This window comes from Syngnathus floridae, chromosome 5, assembly GCF_059516105.1.
Source record: "Syngnathus floridae isolate MCC-2025c chromosome 5, RoL_Sflo_1.0, whole genome shotgun sequence".
NCBI lineage: Eukaryota > Metazoa > Chordata > Actinopteri > Syngnathiformes > Syngnathidae > Syngnathus > Syngnathus floridae.
In genome coordinates this window covers 2070666-2095617 of record NC_142417.1, presented here as the reverse complement: position 1 = coordinate 2095617, position 24952 = coordinate 2070666, and the positions used below count along the sequence as shown (strand labels likewise).

The 24952-nt window shown below is 42.3% G+C and overlaps 1 protein-coding gene across 6 annotated transcripts; it reads right to left on the bottom strand.

The window, feature by feature from the left end:
* Nucleotides 1–212: 212 nt before the first annotated feature.
* rhobtb4 (Rho related BTB domain containing 4) lies at nt 213–24231 on the bottom strand. Of its 6 annotated transcripts, XM_088375444.1 has the most exons (14): nt 24077–24231; nt 23543–23644; nt 14351–14486; nt 13969–14278; nt 10497–10698; nt 10310–10413; nt 8298–8483; nt 7326–8145; nt 6904–7123; nt 6134–6252; nt 5135–5285; nt 4963–5051; nt 4785–4890; nt 213–4504 (listed from the first exon to the last, which is right to left on the bottom strand). In XM_088375444.1, the coding sequence occupies exons 4-14, from the start codon at nt 14022–14024 to the stop codon at nt 4326–4328; spliced, it is 2232 nt and encodes a 743-aa protein (XP_088231570.1). In that variant the 5' UTR covers nt 14025–14278; nt 14351–14486; nt 23543–23644; nt 24077–24231; the 3' UTR covers nt 213–4325. The 6 variants fall into 6 exon arrangements, with proteins under 6 accessions (XP_088231570.1, XP_088231573.1, XP_088231571.1 ...); XM_088375447.1 differs by lacking the exon at nt 13969–14278; XM_088375445.1 differs by lacking the exons at nt 23543–23644; nt 24077–24231 and adding an exon at nt 15520–15889.
* Between the last annotated feature and the right edge of the window lie 721 nt (nt 24232–24952).

Genomic DNA, 24952 nt, shown 5'->3' with positions numbered 1-24952 from the left:
AAATTGTTACAAAATAAAAACACCAGTGAAAAATACAGCCTCCAGGATAAAGTTTTGACGACTTCATTTATCCACTAGAGGGCACTGCTGCATCACAATTTTATAACCAGAAATAAGGGCAAGAACAATCCTAAACATATTAAATTGCGGGATGTAAAATATATGGTCCGTTGGATTATGCAATACAACACAACAATAACACAAGAGACGAGTTCAAAAGATTAAACCGTTTTAATAAAATCCATGTCAAACATCAAAATACTGCAATGGCAAAAAAGAAAAAGGTCATTTTGTACAAATCATAGCGGTTCAAAAAATATTACAAACCGTTTCAAAACATCTTTGCAAACAGTAGCAAACATTCTGATTGTTTAGTTTTTTCTTTTTTTTTGTTTTCTTTTTGAAAGCCCTTAACAGTCATAGGTGAAGGTGTGCTCTTTGTTGTTATGGTACTACACATGAGCCGTGGAGGTTAAAAAAAGTCACATGGAAACAAAAGTGCACAACTATACTATTCAGTCCACGCGACCCTCCGCAACATTACAATCCTAAATACTTGACTTGTGGATAACAGTTGACGGAATTGATTAAAGCATCATATTAAACACAGCAAATGTTTGCATCTGAACAGTGGAACACTGAATGTGGAGTAACGATGACAAAGTGAAACCTAAGATGAATCCAAAGCTTGTTATATGAAAACTTGAGCAAGTTCAGAGTATTGATCACAGAAGGTTTCATTATAGGCTACATAATAGAAAGTGCAGGCACCTAACAGAGAGTGCAGAGACCTCATTTGAGAACTGCTGGTGTGCAAGGTTGTTTCACAATTCAACTGTTGCGTAACTTGAGCAGATAATACAACAACAACAAAAACTCGTGTCATCACTGTTGCAAAAAAAAAAAAAAAAAATTACAAGCTGCCTAGCGTTACTTTTTTATGTTATTTTTTGGCTTAGTTGACTTGAAGCGGCGCATGGTAGTAGTGGTCAGCCTGTACAGGGCTACAAGTGTGAACATTTCACTCAAGGCACATGAACGGAGACACACAACGTGTTTTGCGTTCAGACTCCAACGTGATGTGATGAAGACAAACATGACATCAGTGAATATAGTTTGACTTTGGCCTGTGAGGACACCATAGCAACAGTAGCTGACTGACTCAAAATAATTTCATTTTATTGTCCTGTAATTCAATATTATCACTCCTCCATTTCAATAGTCATTCCGTTCGGCCATGATGAAAATTAGTATGCTCCGGTATACTAAGAGGAGACCCAGCAACGTGCATGTTTTCCCGCAATTAATTGCATGCAAATCCAATTGAAGCCATTTTTCTTTTCTTTCTTAAGAATTGCATGATGAACCAGATCAAATGCTCTCATGGGCCTCATATGCATTTTAAGAACATAAATCACCTGCAGTGTTACTTTGAAAAACACCCTGTATTAATAACGTATAAACCCCAAGTATATTATATCTTGTATTACAATACAAAGTCTGATGATTGCCTCTTAGTTATTTTTAACTTTATAAATGTCCCTGCATATTATTCTCATTATTTTTCTGACAAAGTTAAATAGGTATTTAAATGCGCCGAGTGATCAGTGTACAAAAGTCAGAGCTTGTAAAAAAGGGGGTTATTTTAGGTCAATCAAAAAGTGTGCTACAATCATTCGAGACAGGCTAAGTGCAGAAATCAAACAAAAACATGACAACTTCAACAGAAAATGCTTTCCTAAACAAAATATTTTTGTCTAACATCTGCCCCCTACCAATAACAGTGTTAACTACTTTATAGTCACTTCAGGAATCAATCTGGCACTTTTTTTTTTTTCCAATTTGAAATCACGACGGCCTTCTGTCCATGACGTTTTTCTCCATTCCTCCGTCCAAAAAATAATCCACATAAAAACAATAATCTGGGGGGGCAGAGATTAAGTCAAGGTCATCTGCTTGGAAAAGGAAGTTCAGATTGCGGTGTGTAAAGCACAACCTATTTTACAGAACCAGCCTGCAACCCAAACGTTGACTTATTTTGTCCGTTATAAGGCACATGGACTGAGAGAAGAGGCTAATTGGGCCATACCAATAATTAATAAGACAGTAGCCATCGAAATCTGTTCTTCAATATCCAAATCACCTTTCAAAAGCCCTGAAGTTGGATAAGAGGGAGCAATACCAGGCAATGTTTGAACTGGAAAATTGGCTTGGTTCTCACTTGGCTCTCACGAGATCCAATTGGAAGTCTATTTCAGGACTTTATCACATCTTTCTCCAGAGAACAGGGACATGCAACCCAGGTGACTCAAAGCCATCTCATCTCCATCGCTTTTCGAGCTAAAGAGTGTGATCAGTGGGGAGAAAAAAAAAAAGAGCACTCAGCTCAATTTTGTGGTGAACACTTTGGTGGTGAATACAAAAAAAAAACCTCCCAGTCCCCCAAAAGCACTATGTGTGTCAAATCCAAATGCTACACATTCTAAAAACCGATGACCTGTTTTTTTTTTTCTTTTCTTTTTTTTTAAACACAAAAAAAGCACATGTTCAACTGAACGACCTTCTTGGAAACTTGCTGAACTTTTCATTGAAACACTGGACACATACTGGAAACTGAGAACTAATGTGTGTGTTGTATTGTGTCTCGAGCACCATTTTGGATTCCAGCGAAAGGAACGGAAGGCAAAGTGAATCTTTTTTTTTTTTTTACCCTCCTGAAGAGGAATTGAAACACCGTGCCTCATAATACTCTTTGCAACAAGGATGCAAGCAAGGGAAGCAGAAATGAAGCAAAGTGGGGAAGAAAGAGAATCACAGCTTTGGTATTCCGAGTGAGGTGGACAGAGTTCATAAATGCACTCAATAACATGTTGCATGTGCTCTTGCTGCTTTTTAACACTCATCACAATACTGTGCCTACCAACGAAAGGAGTACTCGGGCCAAATTGAAAACAAAAGAAATAATTACCAGGGGGAGGAATTAAATAATGTATAAAAAGTGCAATGTTGCGAGAATAAAGTAAAAAAAAGAAACAGTTCGCAAGAGTAAATTAATATGAGGAAAAAAAATATTTTGAGAACATTAGAAAGTCTAAATGTTATTCTGTGCAAAGAAAGTGCTATTAAGAGATTCTTATGAGGATAGTTATTTTTATCCGAGTGCGTAATGTGGCAGAAATAAAGCCGTCTCAATTGCAAAGTCTTACAATAGAGAATTAAAAAAAATTATGCAATAGTGAGGCTGCCGATATTCACATTTGTCCATTATTGTAATATTAATTTAATCTTTTTAGTTTATTTACGACCATTTTGCAGCATATAGACAATTAGAAACCTTTGGAGGCAGCGTCAATCAGACGGCTATACAACGGCAAGTTGTTGCAATTGCGTGTAAATACTGTATAGCAATTTTACTCAATACTTTAGTCTGGAAAAACGTATTTGTTCAGTGCGGCCCTCATACTCCTTGTACATACTACTAGCGACAACAATGTCTAAGTCACAGGCATTAATAAAGTGTGACTGTAGTGGCGGGGCCCTGAGCAATGCTGCCCCCAGTGGTGCAGTGGTGTAAAGGCAGGCTTGCTGAGGCGCTTTTTATCTAGTGGCGGTGATGGACGTTACAGATGCTTTTGTTTAATACTGTATCCGTCATTCCTCCAAAAAGAGGCGTCAAGTAAGGCTCCGGATCCCCGTCAACGCTATTCGGTTGTCACTTGGAAAGTCTCAGAAGTGCAGTTTGGCGAGCCGTCAAAGTGAACTTGTTTTTTTTTTTTTTTTGTTTGTATGTGTGTTTGTTTTTAGAGGGGTGCGGGGGCAAATGAAAAAATGTGCTCCAATTCGGCAGTCCAGACAATCATGGAGCCTTCCTCGGAGAAGGTCTTCGATGATAGTCGTGTAAAAAGGTGCAAGGGGGTTACAAAAAAAAAACAAAAAAACACAACTTGTATCAAAATGAGTTACATCGTGTCACTTCCTGGATATCCAGTGCTGGTTGTAGAAAGGTAGGGTCTGTGTGTGCAGGCTAACAGTCTGTGTAGAAGTGAAGGCAGACGTGAGCCCCTTTACAAAAACTCCCCAAGTTAAATTAAAGCAGAAGTGGAGCTGATCAAGACAGACACTGGCGACGAGGAGAAATTGACAGCCCTTGCTCCCGGTCCAATCACACAATGGACGGGATGAAGCGGCGCGGGGTGGGGGGGGCACTTTGCTCTAGTGACACCATTATGAAGTCAGAACTGCACTCGCGCCGGCATTCCCTCTTAACACTGAGTCAGGTCTGCATCGAGATCTGGGGGCAGATGGGTCAAGCGGGCCGTTGAAGTCTAGGAGACGTGCGGTGAAGAGGACGGATGTCTCCAGAAGCACCAGCCTCGCTTGGTGTGCTGCTTGCGCAAGATCTCCTCCTCGTGCTCACGCTCTTTCTGCGAGCGCAAATAGCGGTCCTCCTCCTTCAGGAACCAAACGGGAGGCCAGCGCTGCTTTTCAAAATGCCTCTGGTTATCTGCAGAGTGTCACACGAGCAGTTGGAACTGTTAAGCTATATATTGCTGAATATTGACCCATGCCAAAAATATACACATAATAATCAGCTACAAAAAAATATTATAATAATAATAATCTTATATATTTTGTTTTACACCACTCATTTTTGGATTTGAAAAAAAAAAAAAACTTAACACCTCCACTGATGCAAAACAATCAAAAACGTGCCTGTCCGATTTTTTAAATTATTTGTTTTCATTTTTGATTTGCTGACAATTGGTGCCACACTCTCACTTTACCTGGAGACATGGCCTTCATGTCTTTTGGAAACTTGCGACAGATGCTGTTATAGTTTGTGCAGATGTGATGGAGACACCAGGCTGATAGTTGCTTGGCATTGTGGAACTGAAAGAAGAGAAACATTGTTAGAAAATGGAACAACTTCACAAAGGCGCTCCAATATTCCATTCAACCGACCTGGGCGAGCTCCAAATAGGCCAAGACGTGCCCGTCGATGTCAACTCCTTTCACTGCCAACTGCAGAAGCTCATCGACAGCGTGCTGCTCTGAGAACGCGCACACGCAGAGAAGCATGTTATTATTTGCCGTCTCTCCTAACATGAAAATGATCGCTGGAGGTCATCTTCACCGGTGAGGGCGACCAGGCGTGGTAAACAAAGACGGTTGGCCACCACGATTAATTCAATGGCCTCCAGGTCAGGACAAGGGGTCAGCATGGCACAGTACAGGAACTCCAGCACGCCTCGCATACATGCCGTACTGGTGGACGGGATGGGCACCTGCATAATGAGGAGAAACCCACAGGTGAGTTGGAGGCATCAATGGAGCAAAATGTCACTCAAACTTAGCAAGGTTGTTTGTGTGCAGGCCACGGTGAAGAAGACTTGACTATCAATATAAACAAAGCGGTGGCGGGAGGTAAAGGGTAGAGGACATCCTGTTCTGGTTCTGTTCCAATTTCCCTATTCTCTTTCATCCCAGCTCGGTTGGAGGCATGATGGCTGAGTTGAGAGCAGTGTGTGGAAACACGCCAATAGATTTAAGAATCAATATTCTCTGATGACACACATAAAACTAATTAATTTTGACTTTTGAAGCATATTTTAATAATTTAAAAACTTTTTGAATTATTCTTCTTGGTCGCAATACCATAAAACACCTGGATAGGGGCGTGCAGACTTTAACAACACAGTGTAAATGACAGAACAATTAGAACTGACGGCATATTTCTAGAGATAATTGTCAAGAAATAATTAGCTGGGAATTTAAATCCATTCTTAAGACTGTTGAGCACAGATGGTGTGAAGTCATGATATCACACGGCGAAAGCTAAAAATACAGAGCAGCAAGTGTGACATGAGCATGAAAATAGAACAACGCTAGCTGATCACATGCTACTTTCACAGTTTGAGGAGTTTTTCCTCAGGGGATGCTCCACTACAATCTCCAATTGGAATGAAATTTGATGTCATGTCACCTACTTTGGATGCACTAACATCGCAATGGCAGGTTTTCCTCAAAACTAATTTTTACAACAGCTCATATTGCAGGAAATAAATGAAATCAAACTCATGCATATAATGTAGGAAAAAAATATAAAGAGAGAAAAATATAAGAAAGCCCTCACCTCCTCGACGTAGCTTTCCATGAAGGAGCCGCGGAACATGGCCGCCATCCAGTCACAGCTGGAGATGAGCAGCGGCTTGTGGGCCGGGAGGAAGCCGTCGTCCAGCCGGAACACCACATCTAAAACCGGGGTGGGAAAAGAGCATTCATCTCGTGGAATGCCACAGAAGCCCGAGCTACAGAAGGGGGGGAAAGACAGACCAGGTAGACAAAGGTAGAGACAAGACGGACACAGAGACACGTAGACAAACAGAGAGGTAAATTGACAGAGGGACAAAACAGCTCTTGAGAGTAAGGGAAGGAGAAAAGACGTAATGTGTTGATATCAATCAAAATAACCGCGATGGCGTCGTCGCTGAATTATGACGGGAACGGCGTCTCACCGAATAACCGACTATTCATTGAGACAAACTCGTTACGAGAACGTTCCGACGATAACGATGACTCGGCATCGACACAAAGGGGTGAATGGGAAGACGAGCAGATGGATGGCGCTAGCTGTGAGAGCATGCAAACGTGACAGCTTGGGGGGAGGGGGGGGACACACAACACGACACAAAGACAAAGAAGGCACGGCAGGACTCACACAAGGCAACCAAGCAAGTGTCAGTCAGTCATCAAGTCATTGGATGACTTGCACACTATTACAAGGAAACCGCCATAATACACATTTTCTTGAAAGAGAATGCTTGGATGTTCCACTCGCAAACATGAACGGATGGAAAACATCTGCAACGTGCTTGTCGAGGGTTAGCGAGCGCAGAAGATTACCGGCAAAGGTGCCTTTGTTAAGGCACTCCTTGATGCGGTTGGCTCTGCGGACGTGGAAGGCCTTGGTTATCTCCTGGTTCATAAAACTCTCCCTGTTGAGGACATTGGCCACCATCATCCGCAGGTCGAACACCTCCAGTAGCTCAGCGATGGTGGCCACCTGCATCAGGTCTCCTCGACCTTCATCCAGGTTGCCGGTGTATAAGTACTGCAGCACGGCCTGGAGCGAAATAAAAAATAAAAGAATATAAATAAAAATCAGCAAACATGCAAATTGTGCCAGACGTGCATTAAGATTTGACTTGTGATAACAACATTCACCACTAGACGGCAGAAATGACCTAGTTACGTAAACCAACTGAGCGTGGACTACATATTTTGTGTGTAGAGTAGTTCAATGCCCAGAAAATGAAGTCAATCACCTTGAATGGTTCCTCTTGAATGAGCACATCCATGACTACCACAGTCATTAGTCGTGGTCGTCCAGTCATGGGGTCATCAACGTGCTCCAGACAAACACTCAAGAACCCTCTTCCCCATCCCGAAAGGGCCCGGCAATTCACGGGAGTTCCCAGAGAGTACTGCGCTCGAGAAGGGAGCGCATTATCACTCTGGGAAGTCCGTAAAGAGCCGCGCTGGAGCAGCGGGGGTCGATTCAGGCCCCGCACGGCGCCATCGACCCCATCTTTATCAATGTCCAGGCTCTTGGTGCGCCCGGCTTGCTCCTTGGCTCCTCTTCTGCTCAGCTCGTCTTCCTCGCCGCTGTCCGAGCTTTCCTTGCTTTGGTCCTGCTCCCCTTGTGGCGCCGTGCAGGATGCCCCCAGTTCAAGGGTGAAGAGGTCATAGAATTTGGAGCAGGAAGTTGCCAGGTAAACTTTATGCGCAAAAACGCGAGTAGAGCCGCCCTGCAGGAGGAAAACCACATCCGCGCAGAGCGGGTGGCAGAAGAGGGAGTCGGGGCCCTCGCCATTGGTGGGCGGGGGGTCCGGAATTCCCACAATGGGGCGCGGCGGGCGAGGAGGAAGGAAGGGTGCCTGGAGGAGAGGCCGTTGGACTTTTTTCAGGTGAGATTTCCAGAACTGCAGGTGACGGCGGGAGATGAGGGCAGCTCTGATGGCATTGTCAAAAACGTCCTTGACTCCAAACTGGGCGACGATGCTGGTTTCGTAATAGGGTATCCCGAGCTCCTTCGCCACCTCGTGACCTCTCTCGGGAGGGAGGATGTCCGTCGGTTTGATGGGTCTGTGGGTTGGAAAAGATCATGATGGTATTAAGGCTGCTGCTGATGATGGGGGTGGGAGAGGATTACTCCCCTAAAAGCACTAAAAAGTTATGAAAAGTGAAATTCCGATCCAAATCTGTCCATTAGGGAACGGATATGGAAGGTTTCTCACTTGGCAAGGGGTCGACGTGCACGATTAACCGCATCCAGGTCAGCGTAGCGGAGATCCAGCTGGCATCCCACCAGGATGATGGGTGTCCGTGGACAGAAGTGCTTGATCTCCGGAAACCACATGGTGCGGACGTGGCGCAGGGAATTGGGATTAGCCAGAGAGAAGCAAAGCACCACCACATCCGACCTGGAGATCAGGAAGGAAGATAAACATTCGTTTGCTTGAACTGAACTGTGATTTATTTTTTTTTATTTTGCACAGTGTGGTGTGTTTCAGGCCAGGTATTTTATTGCATTGCTGCCAGTTGTGGCTCCAATAAAAAACATTTATTGAATAAAGTCAGCTTAATCTTTGCTTTTGAATGTTTTGCACGGTGTGACTGGGTGGTGACTTTTCAGGAATGATGTGAACGGATTTAAAGATTGTGTTAGGGCTACTGATTGACCGCCCGCCCGCCGGCTCTTATGTGACATAAACTGGCTTGTCACTGTTGCATGTGGTCTATGTGGTGCATCCAAACTACAAAGGTCACCAGTTTCCCGATTATGTAAGTGGAGACACACAAACACAAGCGCAAGAGACACATGCAATAATAATTCCGATTTTTTTAAATAGAAATGTGTATATGAGCCACAGAAGTGGTATTCTTTTAAAACAATTAACTCATTCAGTGCCGTTGACGGTTATAGACCTCAAAGATTATAACTGGCTTATTTTCATAATATGATCGTGCCAACCTGACTTTTCCACTCCTAACAAGGCATGTGACAATGCTTGATGTCATGTTTTGAGTTTTGGTATCAACAAAGAGCTGCGAGATAACGTGTGCCGTGAGCTAGTCATGCAATCATGAGGAATGGACAGAGAGTGCAAGTGGAGGAGAAGAAGGAGGAGGAGGAGAGCTTGATGGCTGCCTGTGCAGACGTCAGGCAAGCAAAAAACAGCTGAGCTGGTGCTGCGTCTTTATCAGCTGACTGCAGGCTGACAAAGCATTCGGAACGTTAGGGATGGTGTGGAAACATACACAAACAGGGACGGACAACATACTCAAGAAGAATGAAAGAACAACAGAGGCACCACAAACCCCAAAACCTCAATTGAGTTCAGCAGGTCAGATATATGTAGGTCACAATATTAGTGGAATTTTTTTTTTTCTGACTTATTTGGGTTTCATTACTTTGGGCATTTGGGCAAGGGTGTGTAGACTTTCTCTATATCCACTGTACATGGATGACTGTGCAATGTTCTATTTCTGCATATCTCAAGTCTGTTTTCTTGTGAATTGAATCGGATTTGGCACAAAAATAGAGTTAATGCGCTGGGATTAGTTGGAAACTACGGCATATTTTTACTTTTAAAAGCCGTCTTGTTTCTAAGCCTTTAGGCTGGTGGCCATATTTGGTAACGTCCTTCTCGCTATTAAGCAGGAGAACTGAGTCAAAATATGAGACTGGCACCGGAACAGACTTCTGTTTGTTCATTATCATATTAACGAGCTCGTCTCGCATTTACATGGTAACTTGATCAAAATTGTATTAAAATTATGCAATCTAATGATAATAATATAAACTGACCAAATTATGTAATGCATAACAAAAATGTGATGTTTTGTATGATTACCTAAACCAAACTTGTTGCTTATTAACATGGGGGGTAAAAAAAACAACAGAATGTATCAAATTGAAGTTGATCTCCACATTCTCTTTACTGGTTTTGCTTTAATTACTTTTGCATTTCATGCCAATAAAAGCAGCTTTGAGCCAAGCATGCCGAGTAAGAGGATCAAGCCGTGATCCAATCATGTCTGCTGGAGTAAGGATGTAACAGCAGCCTGAGGGCAAGGTTCAGCTGAAAAACGCTGATGGATAGGTCACGCAGAAAAAAATAAATAAATTATGAATTCTCTGGATTGACTGTTATGTCACAATCATGTCAGCACCACAAGTGTGATTTTTCTTTTCACTTTTTATGTTCAAGGCTTGAAAATATCTGCTGTGTGTGTGCGTTCTCACCTGCCATAAGCGAATCGTCTGTCCTTGTGATGGTCCCCGAATGTGTCCCAGAGCCTAAGGGACACACTGACCTCGTCCACAACGTCACGTGACCTCTCTAGCACCTGTAGAAACAAAACACACGACTTTATTCAGTGCAACTTTCCTTGTATTCATTCCTCCACACTTTAGTGTCTCGCGTGCCCACCTCCTGGCATACACGATACTGGTCGATGGCCCAAACGGTTGGCACGTGGGTGGCGAGCAGCTGATACTGTGTGAGGGTGGCATTGCAAGCCCGGGCACATATGAGCCTGGTCTTGCCCACTGCATTATCCCCTACCACCACACATTTAATGGTTTCCACATTGGGTCGCTCATAGTCTGTGTCTATATCCATGGAGAGGGCCCTGGGAAGAAGAGCAAAGAATAGGAACTGGTCCGTTTATTTATATTCATATCATATATATGTATATATATGAATATATATATATATTTATATTCATATTGTATATACACATGTATATTTTTTTTTATTTATTTATTTATATTCATCATATATAAATATTCCTATATATATTTATATATAAAAATATTTATATATATTATATATAGTATATATATAAATATATATAAATACATATATTTAGATATATTATATATAAACAAAAAAAATATATATATATGTATATATAGAGAGAGAGAGAGAGATAGACATATGTGTTTATATATAAAAAAATACATATAAATAAATATCTAAATAAATATATAAAATTGGACTGATAAAGCTTTCCAAGGGGAGTGAGTCATCATTGGGACAGTCGAGGCTCCGGGCATATAGGCCGCAGTGACTTCTCAATGCGAGCCAGGCTAAGGGAGGATTTGTCAAGGCTCCGAGCGTCACTGACCAGTATTTGAAGGACTTTGCCAACTCCTCTCCAGAACACATGGAGGGACTGCAGAGCTATTTTGGTAACAGTAGTCAGAGAAGGACACAGAAAAGGAGAGATGACGTCGTTTGAGCGCACCGTCCTTTTATCACCTTGCATATCTAACCTCATTGCTAGTCACCTTGCGTATGCCGGACAGCACGTCTCACAATTGCACAAGGAGAACATTGTAGGTCATATTTAAGATGTGCAAACAGCAGCACGAGATGATAATAATTGTTTAAAATTAGGGTTTTAGTTTGTGCTGTTTCTAATTGGTCTTTCTAATATTATGGGGCAGAAAAGGTGATGGAACACTGAGTTAGGGACCTAATATGTACTTAACGTCCTGGCAACAAACAAAAGAGCTCAGGTGAGCTCAGGTAAAGACTAACTTCGAAAATAATATGACTGAAGACAGCACTCTCATTTTTCATTTGCCAAACCACAAAGCAAATATGTGAATGCCAAGTGTTTACACACAGCTCTTGTCCAATCTTCTCGGTTGCATAACCGTCCTCCGCACACACTTTTACCGATCCAATAATCCCTGAAAGTTTTTCAAACAACCTCTCGCTTGACTCACAAATAGAACCTATGAAACATTCATAAAAGGCCCCCTGCTTGGTATTCCATTGACGCGGGTTGGCTTTAAAAATGGCAACCTCCATTCATTAGCGTGAGCCCTGACCCGCACTTTGTGGCGTCACATTTCCAACCTGCTTCTCAACCAACTGAGCCAAAATTAGTTCCAGTTATTCATCACATTCTAAATCACAACAATGGCGGCCATCTTTTTTTTATATATATATTTACGGGTGTTCATTATAAGGACTACAAAAGTTGTCCAGTAAAACAAATTAGATCCAATAATAGCGTAGGGAAAATAAAATGGTTAAATGTAAGTCCGACCAAAACCACGCTTTCAACACTATGACTCATGTTTTGTTCACAAAGAATCTTGCTAGATGCAGTGGGTGGAGGGACAACTTAGTCCAATAATTTCTCTTTTTAATAATCACTTATTCATCCCTGGAACTAAATGCAGAGATATTAGATAACATAAAAAAAGGGGGCTGGCTACATTTCTATCGGTATTACTGCAGATGCTTTTTTGCGCAGATACAATCTGAAATTGCAAACCCTCGTCGATCTTGTTCGAACGTCCTGCGGTGGAGTTTCACAACATGTTGAATTATTTCAAGAGCAGTTTGGTTCAAGGATGAGTGATTTATGCGTGTCCCTATTTCACAAGGACCGTGACTAGTGCTAGTCTTTTTTGTATTAACTCGTTCACTACCATTGATGACTATAGACGTCAAAAATCCATCGTGTTGACGTCTATATCGAAATATAAACCAGATGATGAAAGCGTAGTAAAAAGCCAAAAGGATTTGGACTCTATGGATTTTGATGATGTAACACCTCCAACATCATTTCAGAAAGACAGCAAAAAAAAAACATGTTCAAGCCTGGGGTTACGGCGTTACAGCTCTCAGGGGATCCGACGAATCAGATGTGCGACTGGGATTTCCACAGAGACAAGCCAGGGAGGGATTATTTGAGTCCTAGGGAGAAGAGTCCGTCACCCGGTATTACAGTCATGCCAAGTCGTGCCACGGGGATCAAAAGTGCAAACCAACACCAACCAAATATGTTGCTAATAATTCAGTCCTTATCCAAGTGCCTGGAGAGAGGAAGGAGTGATGCATGGTTGGAAGAGAAGAAGCTTGCCTTGTTTCTGCATGTTTCATGCCTACTGGTTAGTAAACAGTGATGGAAGCAGCTGCTGATGTGGACAGACACTCAAGGGGATCCCGAGGAACCCAGATTTACGATCCTACATCTGCCCCGGTCATGTGTCGGTCAACACCCAGAAGCTAATTATTCCCTCGCACGCTCCCGACATGTTAAGCACCTGCTATCTGGTCTGTGTTTGACTTGTCACGAGGTTATGCAAGCTAAGGGTGCTGCAGCTCAGAAGAACGGAAAGAGAAGCCGCAAAGATTAAGTTTCATTTTCAGCTAGTGACCTCTTGTGAACTGCACACGGCTGTCTAGACTTGATCTACTTTGCTAGTCACCACCTTTGCAGATGTCTGCCTGAACCTATGCGGGGAAAAAGAACAACAAAGAGGGATCGTTTTGATTTTTAAGTAATGCAAAAAATGTTGACTTCTGAGCTTTTTTTTTTTTATCTTTGGTTACACAGCTGTGCATCTTTTTTTGGTCCCGTGCTTCAACTTCCTTGTTAAGTCATTTCATTCATCTCTCTGCTGCCGAGCGCTTTGTGGAGCTACTTCTCATGCAGCTGTGCCCACTCAACCACTCCTCCTCCTTTTCTTTATGATATTTTATCACTGTAATGCTCACTCACATCCATCTGCAGACTTATAAATCTATCTCCGGACGTCCCACTTTAACCGAACGACGGTCAAGAAGCAGCATTAAGCCGATCACCCCCCAACCCATGTTCTTTCTGTTATGTAACACCATTCAGAATCCACCGGAAGCAAACACTCACACCCCTTTTTGAGTGCTTTTTTTTTTGGGGTGGTCTAGAGTTCATCCTGTTCACATAAGCCTGGCAAGACGTGACCCCTATTGAGAAGCATTGTTGGAGGAAATAGGTCAAACGGTGTTCCATGCCTATTCTTAATTTGGTGACAAGTGTTTTACTAGCCTTTGTTTGTGTTATCGAGGTGTTAGGAGACGGCGAGTGCCAGAGGCGCAGCTGGCACAGACTGCTTACATAATGGAGTCTGTAGCCTCTGCTTGGCTCCCCCGATGGCTGACTGTAGACCTCATAGACACGGCGCTGTCACGCAAGTCGCTTGACAGTGAACGGCGGTGCCAACCTCTCAACGCAACAATACAAACATCTTCATGACCTTCTTTCTCATCCTACACTCCTCCTTCGCTGACTCTCTGTCCGCTTCTCAGAGAGCGATCCTCGGGGCTCATCTGTTTTCTGGATTCGGTTATGTGATGTTTGTAAGCAAAGCCATTGGTGATGTCATTTTCAGTTGACAAGTGGCAGTACAAATCAAAATGGCCGCCCCCTGAGATGGATAAAAACGTGGATTTTTTTTTTCTTCTTAAATCACCAAATAATAAAATATGCGCTCTATTACCTGAGTTTATCTTCCTCCTCGACCTGACATGAGGGCATTGGGAACATCCACATCAGTCACATAATGCAGGCTGTCAATGTTGAACTAAGCAGAATGTGGAACTTGACTCATCTTTTTAAAAGCAAATATGGCCCACCTGCAACCAATACAAAATAAGTTTCATACAAATTTGCATTAACTCTCAGCATTTCATTATTCTGCCTAGATTACCCATGTTAACAGACGACAAATTATTCATAGTAAAGTAATCATTTTGGCACTGGAAAGTTTCCCAATATCAATTTGCATTAATTGGAATTCATAACATTAGCTTATTCAGATGTAGTTGATGTTGTGGTTCATAAACCTCTACATGGCAAAATATAAAAATGTTAATTCCATGAAAACCCTCTATGATGAATATGATGGACTACTCATAGTCCTTCTCGAAAACAGATTTTATTCCACTTAGCATGCACGCTTTGTCACTCTCCCTGCCACCTGCGTAACGCAAACCCTCTGCTGACGTCATAGCCACAGGCTCAGTATCACCCCTGTGCGTATGCTGTCAAACTAACATTTTTCTTTCAGGTAATGGGCTGCCTGGCATCGTCACATCCCATCCAGGACGGCCACGCACACTAACTCCATTTATTAGCTTGTCCCGTGAATGAGATCACACTTATCAATGAAGCACCCCCTCCCATTCATAAACACCTGACTCATTCATAATTTTGGGGAAACCGAACGTGCACACCAAGGTAAATGCATCCTGGGATGCAAACAGAAAAAAAGCACGATAAAAAAAAAATACTCAACATATTTAAGCAGCAAAAGGAAGATGTCATCTTCCCACATGCCTAAAAGATGCAGCTGATAAGTCTTGCATAACACGCCAAGCCCATCCGCTGCACTAAGACACGTAACACCTCAGAAAAAGCAGGCAGGGCATCAATAATCCCAATATCTGCTTGCAATAAAACGCCATGCATCATTGCATGGGTGGTATTAGTGACGAAAGGAGATTAAAGCCACATTAAGTGCACACACATAAATAAAAAAGGGCTCCAGCATGACACGAAGAGAACAGCGCTAACTTTTAGAAGCAAATCCGCTGGTTGATGAGATGTCATGATAGGAGCATGTGCTCGTTTTCTCTTTCCTTTGTGGAGGTAAAGGGGGGTCCCTACCTTCCGACGCTTCCAGAATTGACCCACATGCCACTCTGGTGGGGTGCCGGCCGGTCTTGCAAACCGGCACACGGGGGAGAACAAATAGATGATCGTGTTCAGGTCCACTTGACACAAAGAGCATGTATAGTAATAGCTTGCAAGGGGACAAAAAGCACCTCTGCCCTCTTTTCCTGCTTCCTGTGGCTGCCTTGTCAAAGCTGCACGAGCCTCGGTTCACTTGCAATCATCCACTGTTGACAATCGGAGCTCAAAAGATTACTTTTATAGCTTAAAAGGTGCACATTACTGGCCCAGACACTCGGTTGCAGTCTGAGCCACCTCCTTTTCTGTTGTTGTTTCCCCAGCTGATTTCTTCAAAGGACACGCCCCCGCGCCGTGACGTCACCACACTACTCACCCAAGTCCTGCCTTGCGGCGTTCACGTAATGTCGGAAAAAGCATACACTGTGCAGTGGACGTGTTCCTCCGTCACGTACAAAATACTCGCAAGACAAAAACGTCATTCTCACGAAATATTAATATTATCGTAAGACACTGCAACAGTATGCACAATTTGAGCATTAACAATAGTTAGGCTTAAATTTAGGGAAACAAACTATACTTAAATAATGATTCAGTTCAAATCTCCGCTCTTCTTTATATTTATTTGTATGAGTGAATTGAAAATGAGCCATCCCTACTTCCAAATTAGTTGCAAAACACAGATTAGAATTTTCCCAGTCTAATCCTGCAATTCACTTTGCCAAAAAAGTCAATGCAATGCAACAGACCAAAAGAGAGAAAACGTAGCGATAGAAAATATTCAGCCTTGTGAGTCTAAGAATGAATTCCTGGAATTTCAGAATATTGCTGTTGCAAGAAAACATTTGAATTATACAATAGTATGGTGTTTCTTTCCAAGTGAGGCCATTACTTCTGCTCACCTTTTCCCCCGTGAAATTTGTACTGCAATGTATTTGACCGAGTTGTGCAACCGGGACTTTGTGCAGTCTCCCCCGGCAAGCTCATCTAATGACATATCATACATCTCCTTTGTGTTTGTGGAAGACTGAAGACAGACATCTACTGGCAGGTACTGGTACTGAACGCTGAAAACAAAGGCAGTAAAAGCTCTCAACATTTCAATGATGTTAATGCAGACGTTCAAGGCCACAGCAACAAGAAAGCCAAACTGTGCCATAAAGATGTCTACTGACTGAGAAAAAGGGCAATATTAAATATTTAAAGAATCCCATTTGTGAGGCTCTAACAGCATGTCAACATCACTGACCAATCAAAGTCAAATTGCCTGTTTATGTACTTTGGTGCGGTTTTGTTTGTTTTTTTTCTAGCTGTGACCAGTTTGGTCTTTTGCACCCTGAGAAAACACTGCCCCCTGACCCGGCTGGCATGGGCAGAAAGAAGCCTCATGAAAGATGGTGTGGAATGCCGTGGGATAAAGTAGGGCTTCAAGAGCACTGGCACTGCGAGGTCTTAGAAATGCAGAGTCTGCCCCTTTGTTTGGACCCTTGTGAGAGAACTATCAAGCAGCACAGGCTGATGGGACATCTGGCCTTTTCAGCCACGGCGCTACAAAAACAACGGAATGTGCACTTGTGATTTTGAACTTTCTCGCTCGTTCATCCTCCGTGTGGGAAGTTTGCTCCCGTTCCGCTGGAGTCTTTAACATTGAGTAAACACAATCAAAGGAGGTAGATATATGCTTTGACACCCCCCGGTAATTGACTTTTGGATTATTCCAACATTTTGTTTCAACATTTCCAGCCTAAATCTATATGCAATATTTAGTGAATCTTAATTAGAGTTTTCTGAAGAATTTTAGGACCTTGTGAAATTGATTTACTTTGTTTTGTAGGCCCACTGAGATATCCTTGCCCCCCACATACCCCCTGAGAAAAAACCCTGGCCATATAAACGGTTGATATTTATTGCTGATGTCAGCACTTTTTTGGAGCGGGATGACACTCCACATATCTTGCTCAAATTTGTGAAGAAAACACTCTCATCTCTAAGCCATGCCATTGCCGCCATTGATTTTTCATCAAACTAGCTTGCAACGGTCCTAAAGCTGTCCAAACATCTGAATTCTCACACTGCACGTGTCCGCGGAGAATTTGTCTTCAACCCACACCATTGAGTGCACTAACAAACATACACACTCTTCACACACACACACACTCAATGAGCAGAAGAGAAATGTGCGTGTGTATACCCCGTGCGCTGACACAAGTGGGTCAGAGCTGCAGTGGGTCTTCAAAACAGTTCCAGCACCATGTTAGTGATAACAGTCCCAAGGATTAAATTCTAATACACACAATCACACAAACTACAAAACATTCGGCATGTTGTTGATTATAATTACAATTTAAGATCATTTTTTGTTATGCAAGAGAAGTTTGGCTCATGTTTTTGTTTTCTTGTTTGGCAGACAACGCTGGAATTTCAATGTCCTCCCCTAAGTGGGTCAAAGTTCAAGGAATGACTGAAGGGTAACATAAAAAAATGATTCTGTGGGAAACTATTTGAGCAGAATTCCTAAAATATTCTTTTGCAACGTCTCAATCTCTTGCTATCCTTTTTAATCTTTTCTCACACACAAACACATACTGAGAGAGAGCTACATGTCAGCGCCGCCACGCTGGCATGAGGCAGAGCGTGTTTTGTAACGGCCGGCCCATTTGGCAATTGGTGATGAGTTGAAGTGGAAAAACATTGAAGGCTCGGAAAGGCCTGTCGCGGAGGAGAACATATTGTTGACTTGGTATGTTATCTGTAGATTGTCTTATCTCATTTGTAGCCAGATGTTGTTTCCTCATTATAACTTAATGAAGATATATCACTTTGTTTTTCCCGAACAAAAAAAAAAAACAGAGTGGGGTACGTGTCAGAGAGCTCCTGAATGGGCTATTTGTTTGGATTTAATTCTTTGTGGAAAGGGCTTGTTTCCTCCTTGCGACAAACACATTATTTATGACAAAGCAGGTCCATGAGTAAAGTGTGGCACTGGAAAACACTTCCTGCATGTGTTTTTCTTTTAAATCCACTTCTTATGAGCAGTCAAAAAGTATCTGACTCGACTGCACAGATTAAATGACGATATGCATGATTCATAAAGCACGTGAGAATTTTTTCCTTAAGATGGGGACATTTTTTTTTTTCACAAACCCAAATAATAATAATAATAATATGCACTGCTTCACTTCATCATGGGAAAAAGTGAACATAAAAATGTTAGCATTTCCAAGAATTCCAAGCACTCGTGGGAACCGACCACACGAGGATGGACAATCTTGGTGATGACTGGCCGTGATGGAAAGGAAATGTCAGGAATGTTAAGTGGTTCCTGGGGGGCAAAGATGGGCTGAAGGAGTGAAAGAGCAAGGTCGGGATGTGAAGTAGAAGTTGGTATTGTATCTCTGTTTAACTGCCTGCTGTCTGAGAGGTCAAAGATAATTATTTCAGTACACAATTACACTTGAGTGTTTTCCGTTTCCCCACTGGAGACCTTTTAATAATGTTTACCAACAATGATACTTCTTTGTGGCCGAACGCAAGACTATCACTGATCTGAACTACAAATGCTGAAAAGAGTTTCCACATATGGACAAAATCAAAACTAAATCTTAGCTTGGGTGTTGGTCTAACACTGTACAAACAGCATTGCATAATATACACGCTATATAATAGTGCTGCTTGTAGTAAGGCGTAAGGTTTAAGTGTCCTCAGTGCAGCGCCTGATCAAACAAAGAGGAACGCCAAGTCAAACACCTCTGGACTTCAGCCTGCTTCAGACAAGCCGTTCAGTTCGTATATTAGCGCTACATCATACCTAGCACACATTTCTACTCTGGATTTACATGTGCGTGTTCGATTGGTTGTTTTTCTTCGGGCACGGTGGTTCCTTGCAAACAAAATTAGAGGCACATAGTTTTAAGAAATGTGTGTATGTGTGAAATTTTTAACTGCAAACGCTCTCTTTAAGGATAACTGTTATACATAGGAGCAGCTATAATTATGGAAAGACTAGACTTCACACACCAGCTGAGATTATATTGCCATTATAATCTAAACATATTTCCATACAGAGCAACCTCTAATTGCAACATAAACTATCCTAGAATAAACCCTACAAATTATGGCAAATGCCGTCTTTCAGGAATAAAATATACTTTGAGAGGATTCTTTCCAAACTATAGTGCAACCATTCCATGTGGATGATTTGCGATTGCCACTTCGATTCCCTTGTGTTGAAATCTATCATTCGTCGGGCAGTGTGTGTCTGCCTCTATTTAGACATTGCTCACACATACAGAAATAGCAAGGAGAAAAGGAAGGGAGGGAACGATCATGAGTGCAAAAGCAACATAAAAAAAAAGTCATTGCAAGTGAGACGCAGATGGACAAATAAATCACATTATGGTGAGCTGAGGCTTTGCAGGAAGTCACCGCTTTGTGTTTACTTCAAATAGCCTCGTCGCATGTTGTTCCACTTGTGCTGTTTGTTCCTCGTATTTTTCAATCAAATAAACAAGATGACAATATCACAATGATGAATGCTCTTTTAATGTGAGGGTATGCCTAACATCGGAATTTCTAGAAGGTTTTTTTTTTAAAGCTTGGCGGTGGGGGGTCAACACAATGATATGAAAACTGCCCAAAATAAGACTTGCAGGAATATGATGAAACACACATGCATATCTATGCATAGTAGGTGTCCATAAATAGTGATGGAAAAATCGATAGTGGTGTCCGGTTATATCCGCTCGACTGCCGCATGGCCTGCACGCTGGCCTGTTCAAACAACAGTCAGCCAACGGTCACTCGGACCACATGTCACTGGCCCCGGCTGCACCACGTAAGGCTTAAAGTATCAAAGTCAAGGTCAACGGTCAAGTGGGTAGAGGCTCTCTGGAATGGTGCATGAGCTGAGCTAATCCGCCAGTGAATAACTAGTTTTGAAATCAGAGACAAGTAAAAACTGAATGGTAATAAAAATTGCTAGCAATATCTCTATTTTTTTAAAAATGAAGACGATTTGTAATTTTAGTATTGACATATGAAGTCGATGCATAATATGCCACATAAAATGAGGTGGTGGGCCGTATTTGGCCCCCGGGCCTCAAGTTGGACACCTATGGCCAAAGTTGTGCAAATGCATTAGCATTAAGTAGTCACGAGAACCTGCAATACTGTTGATGATATTAATTATTAATGTTCAAATGAGAGCGAGGGCTGGACAGCCGGACAATTCCATGGTCATTTAAATGCTACTTGCGATGAGGACTTAGGGTCAAAGGTCACATGTTTTCCCCAGTGTGCTTCTGCCTGCATTCCAGAAACATGAATATAAAGGCCACTTTAAAGTGTGAAGGTGAAAGTTGAGCTCACTGCAATATTTGTGTAGTGACTAAAAATGGGTTCAAATGGGCTGCAAGTGGCGAACCGAACCGGCAGTGAGTCAGTTTCACATTTCCATGTGGGATGGGAACCACAGAGAAAAACAGTGACTAAGATCATGACAGATCTCACTTGAACTTGCCACACTACAAGGCAGACCTGCGATATCAGATTCTTCCGTGCATGAGAGCGAGCTCGTGCGTGTGTTGGCGAGACAGCGAGTGTGTCAGCCAGCTTGCGTCAGCCTCCGAAAACTGCAAAGCAGCAATCTTTCACCCCGACAACAATGTGTTGTTGTGTATGAAAGCAGATTACGAGGTGAGAAACACCTTGAGCGTTTATGTCCGTCCATCTAGGAAAGTAGTCTGCCCCTGATTAGCAGGAATTTGGGCGTTTCTCTCACTTCAGATTAGAGTTAAAGCCAACAACTCTTACCGAGCCAGATATGTGTCGCATGTCAATATGCTTGCCTGATTCAAATGTTTGCACATGCAAGGTCAGGAGTTCATATATGACGCATTGAAAAAGAGAAGGGAGGGGGTGTTCCCTTGTGATAATAATTGATAAATGTATGTGGCTACAAAGTGTTAGCCTCCATTTGTTGATTAGTTAAAGTTGTTTTTAATAGTGTGCCAAAAATGTGGTCATATTAAAGCAATGTGTAACTTTCAGCAACATCATGAGAATTATGAGTATGCTATAATATTCACAGACACTCGGTAAAAGCTTTCCCAACCAAATGATTTTAAATAATAAATAATAACAAACATAAAGAAAATATTAATGTAACAATAAAATAATCTTTCCTGTCTGACTAAAAGACCGGTTTAAATAGTAAGCTTAAAATTTTGTAGAAAGTGGATTTAGCCAGCTGTGGCAAACCTCAGGCCCTGGAACCTTGTCCTCTTTTACCACATTCTATCAACAATGAAGTTGTGTAATGTCCGCTATCACTACCCCCCCCCCCTCTCTCTCTCTTTCTCTCGCTCCGTCTCTCCCTCGCTTTGGCACCGGCTAAACAGACATGCTGTTCACTATTCCTGTGGGCTTCTCTTATCTCCTCTTGCCCCTTCAGCCCTGCCCTTTCCTGTCTTCACTGGCAACACCTTCTTATCCACCTCTCTTGACACACACAAACACACACAACACACGTTGATGCTTTATGAGCTGTTAATGGAGTGATCTGAACAAGTAAGCACAATTCTGACCAGCAGAGGCCTATAAAAGTAGGCACAAAAGGAGTCTAGAAGCCATCATGTTTCTCCAGCAACCTAAACAAATATGCTGGGAACAAAAACAGTTCCATCAACTCGCTCCTCAAAGATGGACAAAGATGGAGATCCCGCCAAAGATCAATAGGTGCATGTTTCTTGACTAACTTGTGTAAAAGTCCCACATCTGTTTTAACGCCAGGTATGTTTATGGCCGGGTGTAATCTGTAGTAGAAGACACCCAACCCCTCCTCCTCTATTCCCCCCCCCCATCTCTTTAACATGCTGCAACGCTGAATCTATGCTTATTTAAAAACTATGCAGCGAGTGAGTAGAAGACGCCATCGCCCATGCACAACAACATCTCGCTCGCTCTTTCACTCTCTCTCTGTTCGCCCACTTGGTGTTCTCCCTCTGCAAAACTTTCCCAAGAAGCCAAACATCATGCGGTTCCAGGAAGAGGAGCTCACGCTGTGTAACGTCTTTGTTATTTCTTGCTTTTTTTTTTTTTTTTTAAATGTGCAAATGTCCAAGGACCGTGCTTTTGACTTTTTGATGAGTTTGGCCTTGCATACGTGCATTGGCGCACACAGTTCTGGTGAACCTATCACACCTACCGCACATTGGCAGACAGAGGAACGGCCTCGCCCTCAAGGGAGAATGGTTCAAATTCCACAGCTGATAGAAAAAAACACAAGAGCGAGACGCGGAACGGAGGAACTGATCACCAACCATCCCTTTCCTTCATCAGATTCAGTAAAACCTCTCATAATGAACCCGCCTGAGGTCAAACAAAGGCAAAGAAAGCAGAATTCCAAAAAAGCAATTTGCATAGTGTCACTTCATCCAAACTAAATATACATAAAATATCTTTTTCAATTGTTGTTTGCTGAGTGGTTCACCTCTTATTACAATCAAACAACCAAAATGGATTATTCTCAACATTAAAAGCAGAATGATACTTTTTTTTTTTGGTCTTCTCTACTTTTCCCCCCTGACTGCTCATTTCATCTGCATTACATAAGAGTTTGCGTAACTCAAAAACCCAAAGTACTCATCAATTGGCGCAAGTACACCCAAAAAAATTTACAAGATGATTAAATATCTAAAGTAAAGACATCTTTGTGGCTGCGCTCTTCCAGACAAACGCCTCACGGGCAGACACATGATATTTAATCAGTCGCTTAAAGCGACACACCCACTCAAGTTTGATCAAATGTATTTTCTTTTAGTTATCCAAACACGTTAACAAATGTTTAGTTAAGATAAAGTACAACTTCTTCTGATAAGTGTACAACTTTTTTTTATCATGCAGTCCACACCAGCCGAACCGTTGCGCCAGTTCTGCAGCATGCACAATCTAAATAATAAGTTGTCTTTTTTTTTTTTTTAATGGACCAAGTAATTCCTACCTTTACTTTGACATCCACCTCCCGGATGAATCAGTTCGCGTCTCTTTCTCCTCCACGTCCACTTACACGTCCCGGTCCGGCTGCTCTTCTGTCTGTCTCTCCCTGCAAGCCATACGCGCATGCAATGATGATGATTAAGATGATGACATCTAATCAGGAGCTTTTTGCCCTTGGTACGATTCGGACCGGTCGACCAAGAGGAGCTCTATAGTGAACCATGTTTCTTCATGTTGCAAAAAGATGCTATTTTGTTTTGTTTCCAGACAAACATCACCCCGCCTAGTTGAACAGATTGTGCACGCGTGGAACTCCGTCAAGGTTGTTCTGGACCCTGATGCTTTCGAGTTTTTAAATTATTGTGTCTCATCTACAAAGCAGACACGCCGGGAATCCAACACACGCGCCGCTACTTTATTAGTTATTTATTTATGAAAATTCACGCTGTTTGTAAAAATAAAAAAAAATTCCCAGTCACCCTGAACGCATCCGATCACAAGCTGCAGCAAAGTCAATTTCATATTTCTTTCTCCTCACCGAGTTAAAGTCCTTGCTGCAAGGGAGCGTATCTCCCTCCTCTCCCGATCTTCCGTGGCCTCTCTTCACGGTGGTCGCGCCCACTTATGTTGATGTTCCACTCCGGGCCAGCCTTCAGTAGCAGCAGCAGCAGAGCGCCCCGACGTCAGCCTCATCTGTCGATTGCTCAGAGCCACACCCATCCATTCATAAAGTGGAGAGTGCGCTTGTGCATGGCCATGTGCACGTACAGCAGCTGACAACCCAATTGCATCATATACTGTATGCATAATAATAATATTATTAAGATTTTCGGCACAAGCCACAGTGATCAAGAACCAGAGATAAGAAAAGCTGCCTTTACAATGATTTAGACAATGCATGAATATTTCTTGCAGCTTCTCTCTCAAAATTGTACACAATCTGTCATTATTGCCATCAAACATTACATCTGTGAATTTTTCATGACGCTTAGTGTTAGGAACATCTTTTTTAAAGTTGCAGACAATTGCATCATCTATGTAGGAGTCGTCACCACTCCGAACTCCAATGTGAAAAGCTGGGATTGGTTATTCAGCCTAATTCTGGTTATCAAGTCTAAAGATACAAAATAAAAGTGATAAATGTATTTAAGTCATGTTTCTTAGCGATAACTTGAGGTGGATCAGTGAAAAAAAGCTGCCAGATCTTCTTTTCATCTTGAAAAGGAAAAATGTTCCGAAACAGTGATTTGTGTTGGTTTACTTTTAAAAGAGAAATTCTTCGTGATATCATAAAAACCCGTCCAGTGACATCAGTTCAACCAAAGTCAACATGTCTAAGACTTCTGTTCATCTAAGCACTCAATCTTGCCTGGCAAGCTGTCCCATGTCTGTGACAGCACTTTTCTACGCCACG